The sequence below is a fragment of the Chenopodium quinoa genome, unplaced genomic scaffold, assembly GCF_001683475.1.
Source record: "Chenopodium quinoa cultivar QQ74 unplaced genomic scaffold, ASM168347v1, whole genome shotgun sequence".
Taxonomy (NCBI): Eukaryota; Viridiplantae; Streptophyta; class Magnoliopsida; order Caryophyllales; family Amaranthaceae; genus Chenopodium; species Chenopodium quinoa.
The window spans coordinates 719,785-728,547 of record NW_018742455.1 but is presented as its reverse complement, the minus strand read 5'-3'; the positions used below and the strand labels follow the sequence as shown (position 1 = coordinate 728,547).

At 40.0% G+C, this 8,763-nt stretch overlaps 1 protein-coding gene across 1 annotated transcript; it reads left to right on the top strand.

The window, feature by feature from the left end:
• The first annotated feature begins 959 nt into the window (after nt 1-959).
• On the top strand, nt 960-8,310 carry LOC110717342. The gene is made up of 5 exons (XM_021896007.1): nt 960-1,662; nt 1,723-1,931; nt 2,052-5,011; nt 7,770-7,948; nt 8,069-8,310. Exons 1-5 carry the CDS (start codon nt 960-962, stop codon nt 8,308-8,310), a joined length of 4,293 nt encoding a protein of 1,430 aa, XP_021751699.1.
• Nucleotides 8,311-8,763: the final 453 nt, after the last annotated feature.

Genomic DNA, 8,763 nt, shown 5'->3' with positions numbered 1-8,763 from the left:
CTTTGGTCGGGGACATTCTGTGTGTTGATGACCCCCCGCCAGGTTCAATTACATGCCTACTTAGAGTAAAGCTCCTAATCAATGTTTTTGAACCGTTATTAGCAGGTTTCTTCTTGGACCTTGGCAATTCTGAGTTTAAATGGGTTAATATCAGATATGAGAATTTGTTTATTATGTGCTCTAGGTGTAATCGAGTTGGACATAGGAAGAACTCTTGTCTTTTGAACTCTCTTAGACCTACTTCTTTGGTGGCCAATAGAATTGGATTGTGTACGTCAAGGTCGTCAATGGTTAATCTGAATCATAATCTCTCCAATTCAAATATTGGCCTAAAAAGGACCGAAAGATTTAGAACATCTAGAGTGGATATTCGGAGTTTTTACAGAGACATTATCCCACCCCAACCCCAGAGTACCCTGGTAAGAAAAAGAACGCTTATGTTGGATTCTCCAGCTTTCCCCCCTTCGAAAAAAAGGAATATGTACTCTGAATCCACAGTACAAGTTACCCCTCCACCTATAAGTCCTACCCACATTCCAACCCCATCCCATTTCTCACCTTCTGCAACCCCCCACCCAATTTTAACCCAAGATGATTAATGCGTCTTGCTCCTCACACATATTACATTCTCTTAAACAGCGGAACCCTCCGTTTAAGAAATTAGCACGACGTCCTGTGTCGTTAAAGAAGGTTGAGCCAAATATGCTCAAACGCCATGGAAGAATGTGGGGATGGGTGAATTTAGTTTGTCCTATGAAGAGATCGTCTTCGGGTTTTGTTAAGACTTTAAAGTATTGTTTTGAGGATAAAGGTTCGGTTGTTGCTGCTCTTGGTTGTATTTTCTGGCCTCCCTTTAAGAAACGTAAAGGGATCGGTACTTCTTCTCCAATTCAGATGTCTCGAGCTGGTTCTTCTTCTGAGGGTTTGGTGGCCGCCCGTTTAAGGCCACCAGGAGATAGATGAAGATTGTGGCTTGGAACTGTAGGGGTTTGGGTCAAGCGGACTCCCCTAAAGTTCCTTATATTGCATCCTTAGTTCGCTCTCATAGTGTCGATGTTGTGTTTTTAGCTGAAACTATGGTGTGTGTAAATTCTGCAATGCATAAGTTATCTTCTCTGTCGTATTCAGGTTTTGTGGGTGTAGATTCGGTGGGTCTTAGTGGTGGTCTTTGTGTATTTTGGTTTTCCCCAGTTGTGATTGATCCTGTCTTGGTTTCTCCGCATGTAATATTGTGTCGAATTGTGGAGAATTTGGTAATAAAATATGCCCTTTTTCTGTATGGAGCGCCTCAAGTTTCTGATCGTATGACTGTGTGGTCGGAAATCTCTAATATTTTAGCCACTTATCCGAATGTTGTGTTAGTCGGTGATTTTAACCAGGAAGAATATTTATCGGATAAAGTAGGGGGGAATTTGGATATTCCTGGTCGTCATGATTTCATGCAATGGAAATTAGACATGGGTTTATTATATATCCCATTTACAGGACCTGGTTTTACTTGGACTAATGGGAGGTTAATGTCAGATCCTACTTTTGAGAGATTGGACAAAGCTTATGCTACATCCCTTTGGTTACAGGATAGGCCTGCTACTTTTGTTCAGCACCAACCTATTTTGTTTTCTGATCATGCAGCTATTATTTTGAGTGATTCTTCTTCTACGTGTAATTGTAAACGGCCATACCGAATTGAGAACTAGTGTCTCAGATCTGCTGTTGTGGCAGACATGGTGAGGTCTGTTTTTGCAATTCATGTTCCGGTTTCTCATATGTTTTCATTATCTCGAAGGCTTTGTATTCTTCGTCATCGTTTGTTAGCTTGGTGTGTTACTCACAAGAAGATGTGGGGTATTGATTGGAAATCTTTGGTTGCTGATGTTTCTCAAGCGTCTGTTGTTCTTAACTCCCGTTACGACCGTTGCCTTTTCCACAAAGTGCAAAAGGAGAAGATTTCTTAGGCCCAGGCGGCTTTTCTCTTTTGGAAACAGAGAGCCAAATTGAAATGGGATGTGTTTGGTGATGAGCATACCCGACTACTTTTTTCAACTGTTCAGGCTCGGCGAAGGAAAAACTATATTCTGGGTTTGCGAGATACTGATGGGCCTTGGGTATCAGATGTGGGGGGTATTCGTTCGATTGCTTTGAATTTCTACAAGGTTCTTTATAGTGGGGACTCACAATGTTCTTCCTCGGTTCAATCCTCTGTTTCTCGGTTTTCTTGGGATTCTCTTCATTTGCCATCTTTATCTGATACGCATCGCCAGTCCTTACTAGCTCCTTTCTCAGCTGACGATATTAAGCGGGCTATGTTTAGCATTGCAGATGACAAATCTCCAGGTCCAGACGGTTTTTCTTCGGCATTTTTCAAAACCTATTGGCATGAGGTAGGAAATCACGTGATCACGGCTGTTCAATTCTTTTTTGCTCATGGGTATTTACTAAAGGACTGGAATCGTACGTTCTTGGTTTTAATCCCAAAGGTTGATCATCCTGAGTTTATTTCTCAATTCCGTCCTATTGGCCTTTGTAATGTCGTCTATATATGCATTACTAAATGTCTTTCTCATCGATTGCGCGGTGTACTTCCGGATTTAGTCTCAGACTACCAGAATGCCTTTATTCCTGGTAGGCTAATGTCAGATAACTGCTTGATGGTGCATGAGTTGATTTCTTTCACGAATGCCTCCAAAGCTAGGAAACGTTTTTATGCGGCCCTCAAAATAGATATGAACAAAGCCTATGATAGGGTTAGTTGGGAGTTTTTATCCCAGGTGCTTCAGGTCTTTGGTTTTCCTCCCTATTGGATTCATTTAATTATGCAGTGTGTTTCAACGGTGTCATATCAAGTGCTTGTTAATGGTGCTCCTTCCGAGTCTTTCCGTCCTCAGTGTGGTTTACGTCAAGGGGATCCTCTTTCTCCCTACCTGTTTGTTCTTTGCATGGAAGTGCTCTCTGCGATGCTGAGGAAAGCTGAGATGGAGGAGTTGTTTCATGGTATCAAAATTTCGAGGGGAGCACCATCTATATCACATTTGTTCTTCGCGGATGACTCTTTATTGTTCTTCCATGTTTCGCCTACTTCTTATGAACAGGTGATGAATGTTCTTTCTGAGTTCTGTGCTATCTCGGGACAAATGCTTAATATGCAGAAATCGTTTGTAAAGTTTAGCCCGAATACTCCGGAGGATTATCGGGCATATTTGTCTAAATGTTTACAGCTACGTTCTGAATCACGATTTGGTACTTATCTGGGGCTTCCTGTTGATTTAGGTCGTAGTAAGTGTTCCGAGTTTGGTTTTCTTGTAGATAAGGTAGCTAAACGCCTTGAGGTGTTTGCTGCATTACACCTCTCCCCTGCGGCGAAGTTGATCATCATTAACTCGGTGCTCCTTGCCTCGTTTAATCATATTTTATCAGTTTTCCAGATTCCAGATTCTATTTGCTCTAGGGTAGACAATTTGCTAGCCAAGTTTTGGTGGAAATCTTCACAATCGAGTCGCGGGATGGCTCTTCGTTCTTCTAAGTTACTGCACCTCCCGAAGGGACTAGGGGGTTTGGGTATTCGTAGTCTTGCTCCGTTTAATTCTGCCTTATTAGCAAAACAGAGTTGGCGACTCATTCAATCCCCGCAACTGTTGGTTTCTCGTCTTCTGTTTGCTAAATGCCCTTCTTTAGCAGGGGGTGTTGCGTCCTCGGTTTCTCGCCTTTCTTGGGGTTGTCGGGGTCTTCTCTCAGGACTGTCTGTTTTGTCTAAGGGTTTGGTTTGGAAGGTTGGTTCGGGTTCTCGGGTTCGTATTTTGGAGGATTCTTGGGCTCCTGGTGGACAGGTTCAGTTCAAGGATTTTCCGTCAGAGGCGGTTAGACCGACTTTTGTATCTTCTTTACTTGATCCGCATTCTTACGCGTGGGATACTTTGATTGTTCATAGGTTGTTTGACTCTTTGTCAGCTACTAGGATTCTTTCTTTGGATCGGCCGGGGAGGCAAATGGATGATTTTGTATACTGGAAGTTCACTAGAGATGGTGTTTTCTCCACCAAATCGGCTTATGCCTTTCTTTGCCAGTCCCCTATGACCCCTGGTTTTGGTAGCCGGTTGACTCCAACCTGGTGGCGGAGGTTTTGGCAGCTTCATATTCTTCCTCGGTGGAAAGTGTTTGGCTGGAAAATATTACATGATGCTCTTCCGATGGAACCCCTTCTACATTCCCGTGGTTTTCCGGTTGACCCGGTATGTGCTTTTTGCCATCAAGAGTGGGAGGAGGTGTCGCACACCTTTAGAGACTGCCCTGCTGTGCGATCTTTATGGCAGTCGGGAACGTTAGGGGTTTGTTGGGATCTTTGGCAGTTCTTCCAGTTCGGGGAGTGGCTGGCTGACACCATTTCTCGGTTCTATTCTCACAAATTTTGGAAGGGTATCATGTCTTTATTTGCTATCCTTTGGGCTATTTGGCTTTCTCGGAACCAGTTAAGATTCAGACATGCGGTTTGGTCACCCAGGACAATTGAAGGTTTGGCTGAGGATTGGTTCCATCGTTGTGTCCAGTCTCAAGATTGGAAGAAATCTGTATTGGGATCTTGTTCGCCTAGTTCGCATGTGCTTTCAGGGGATCCATGGTTGTGTTTGAGGGGATTACCAGACATATCCCCCACAGTTTGTTTGATCGTTGATGGAGCTTGGGATTGCTCCACTTGTAGGGCTGGTGCAGGTTGGGTTATCCGTGACCTTTGTTCTTCGGAGGTTTTGGGTGGAGGTAGTAGGGCCTTTTTGTCCGGGTCGGCCTTACAGTCTGAGCTACAACCTTGTTTATGGGGTCTTCAAGCGGCGGTTCGTAAAGGTTTCTTGAAGATTCGGATTCATTCTGATTGTGCGACCCTCCTTTCTATGATTCTGAATTCAGGTCCAATGGACATTTCGGTTTGGTGGCTCATTCTAGAATTGCGGGCTGTTGTAGAGTCATTTTTGGTATGCCAAATTCGTAAGGTTCCCCGGTCATGGGTTTCTCCGGCTCACTGGTTAGCTGGTTCCCCTCGGCGACGACAGTTGTTGTTTTTTCAGTTCTAGTTTGTTTCTTTCTGTTGTAGTTTTTTTTTTCTTGTAAGTTCTTTTGTCAAAAAAAAAAAAACATTGTATTTTATTCTTTTCAATTCTAGTGATTATAATGAAAGTCTAGTAGATTCTCATATATACTGATATGATGTACATATGGTTTATTTTAACAATTATTATATTTTCCAGCGTCACCAACATATGCTTATGTTGTCTCTTTTTTGCAATTTAATTTCTTTCATACTACCTCCGTTACATATTATTTGCAACGATTAGATATTTTTCCTCTCTACTTTATGTCAAATCATTGCAAATAATATGTAACGGAGGTAGTATTAGATTTAATTGTAGGTTTTTTTTATTATTTTTTTATTTTGCAACCATACTCAATTATTACGACAAATCACGAGTGCTAAATTCAGTATTCACAAGATCAAATAACTGTTTATATCATTCCCTTGTGGCTCTCTCTACACTAAACAACACTTGAGGTGCTAGGAGGTTTGTTAGTGTCGGGCATGTGTATGTGATGAAGTGTAGGCCAATTTACAAATACTTATTTATAAAGATAAAGCCGATCAAAATACTCATATGCTCTGTATATCAAGGGCGTAGCCAGGGGGGCTGGTGGAGGCCCAGCCCCACTAGCCCAATCGCCAACTCCTTTATTTTTAAACCTAGCCCCCTAAATAAATAGTATAAAATGTTAATTTCTGCATAGTTATAGTGATGTTAAATTATTAGCTCAATTGCAGTCTTTTTTCTTTCTTTTTTTTTTTTTTTGAGGACTAGTCAAATTTAATTAATACCACTACATAAAAAAAAATTACAATAAGAAAAGCAGTATATACAATTATACATTACTATTTTACTTAATATGTCGTATAAGTCTTGGCCCCCCTAAATCTTATCTCCTGGCTTCGCCCCTGCTGTATATCGATCATAAAATAAAGTTAACATACGAATTACTTCGTATACAATACTAATTTTTCGTTGGACTGATTTGGGCATATTATAGAGGAGAAATTAGGGAGAAAAACAAAAGAGAGAAAAACGCCTAAAAATGGTTGCAAGTAGGGAAAGTTTGGAGTCAACGCCTGAATTTTAGAGTCAATGCCGGAAGGTTTCATTAAACAAAAAAAGTGATTGTGGTGGTTTTTTTAGCAAAGAATCGTTTAAAAGGTTTTTTCTTGCAAAATGAGGCATTTAAAAGATTTTTTCTGACAAATTTTCCATATATATATATATATATATATATATATATATATATATATATATATATATATATATATATATATATATATATATATATATATATATATATATATATATGTTACATGGTGATTAATGAGAAGGCAAGCCACACAATTATATTTTCTTCTGAATTTAACTTGGTATTAGAGCCAGGTTGATTTTTTTTTTTCATAATTACCCATGGTCGGTGATGATCAAACACCACCGTACCGGGGAATAATATTTCAAGTTGTTAGTTTAAATCTCCATTCCCTCATTGCAACAAGGAGGGGCACGATTTTCATCGTTGCTATGAAGTGCCGAGGTATCCTACTTGTTGAAATGGAGGGCAGCAACATGATACTACTTTGGTCAAAGCCGAGGAGGGGCACGAGCGAAGGCAGCCATGGCGGGGGGAAATCAGTCCCTCGTGGTGCGACTTCTCTCCTAGGTTCAGCCTTCACCGCCGGACTATTGATACCGGAGCGACTCATCATGTTACCAGTAATAGTTCTTGGTTATTTAACACACACAATATTGAATGTCCTATTGGTTTTTTACTGAACGGTGAACGTGTATTTGTTACCTTGGAAGGTTCCTTTCGTTTGTCCGATAAAATTGCAATTACTGGAGTTCATGTTGTGCCTCATCTTCATTGCAATTTAGTCTATGTTACTCAATTTAGTGACCAATTAAATGTTGTTGTCCAATTTAACTTATATATGTGTGTTATACATGACCGACTAAAGCAGCTGATTGGAACAGGACTTAGGCGAGACGAACTATTATTTTAGCAAACTAGATAAGGTGCAACGTGTGTCTATGGTTGAAGCTACATCAAATTTGGAGCTCTAGCATACAAGAATGGGGCATCCTTAAGAGAAAGTAGTTAAGTTGCTTCCTCATATTAGAAATAATAAAAGAAGTTTAGCTAAGGATTTTGAAGTATGTTTTCGTGCTCAACAACCTAGAGACAATTTGTTTGAGTGAAAATAATTCTGCTAGAATCTTTGAAAAATACATTGTGATTTGTGGGGTCCTCCATATCGTCATGTTACGTCATTTGGGGCTATTTATTTTTTTTTACTATAGTTGGCGATTATTCCGGAGCTTTTTGGATTTATTTGTTGATTGATAAAACAGAAGTTTTTCGGATGTTTATGGCTTTTGTTGCTATGGTTGAATGACAATTTAATCAAATCATAAAAGTTGTTCAAAGTGATAATGAGACTGAATTTAAATGCTTGATTGATTATTTTGTTGCAACCGGTATTCTTTTTCAAACCTCATGTGTGGGAACCTCTAAACAAAAATGGGAGAGTGGAACGGAAATATAAACATATTCTTAATGTTGGGAGCTTTGAAATTTCAAGCCAAATTGTCCATTTATTTCCGGGAGGGGGGAATGTGTCTTAACAGCCTCTCCTACAAAATAAACCCCGTCTGAAACTTGTTAATAAATGTCCTTTTTTATGTTATTCGTACTTTTAGGTGCTTGTGTTTTGCTCATAATCAAAATACTAGGGATGATAAGTTTGCTAGTAGGAGTCGCAAATGTGTTTTCTTGGGGTATCCTTTTGAAAAGAAAGGGTGGAGGTTGTATGATCTTGAGTCTAAGAAATTCTTTGTCTCTCGTGATGTGAAATTTGTGGAAGATGTGTTTCCTTTTGGTTGAATGGATGATGTGAACATAGATTCGAATGAGTTTGCTACAACGGATGAAATTCATATTGATTATGCGGAGTATGATATGGCTGATGAATAATGTGAAATTCATGATGATTGTGAAGGGGAACCCGAAGTAAAGGGGGCAAGTGGCACCAACCAGCCATCTGCCGCAAGCTCCTCGAGCAGCTCCCAACATCCCAGAGCTAGTCAGCTTGCTGGGAATGCTGCGGGCGTTGGGTTAGCAAGCCAGCATGCAACCCCAGCCATTGACCAGGCTGTTGGTAGTGTTGTGCAGTGGGTGCTGGAAGCAATACTGTTAGTACTGCGAGTGATGGCAGCTCGTTTCCGCAACAGCAAGTTCTAAGCTCTGCACCACAGCAACCCACAACTCGTGCCACAAATACCGAGGCACAGCAGCAGCCCCATATGTGGTGCGGTCTTCGTGAAAAGTTCCCATTTGTTTTGCTTCGTGATTATGTGACTTACACAGTGTTTGCTAAAAGTCCGTCTCTTTCATCCAATCAGTCTTCAGGTACTCCGTATTCCCTAGCACATTATATACATTGTGATAATTTTTCTGTGAATTATCGGATTATTTTAGCTGTTGTTCAAAGTAAAGATTTTATTTTAGTTTTCGCAACCTTGCTCAATTATTACGACCAATCACGAGTGCGACATTCAGCATAAACAAAATTAATTATGTAATATTTAAAGTCACACGGCATCTATAAATGAAATCTAAATTAACAAATACATAAAATTGAATAATAATAATAATAATAATAATAATAATAATAATAATAATAATCAATAAATA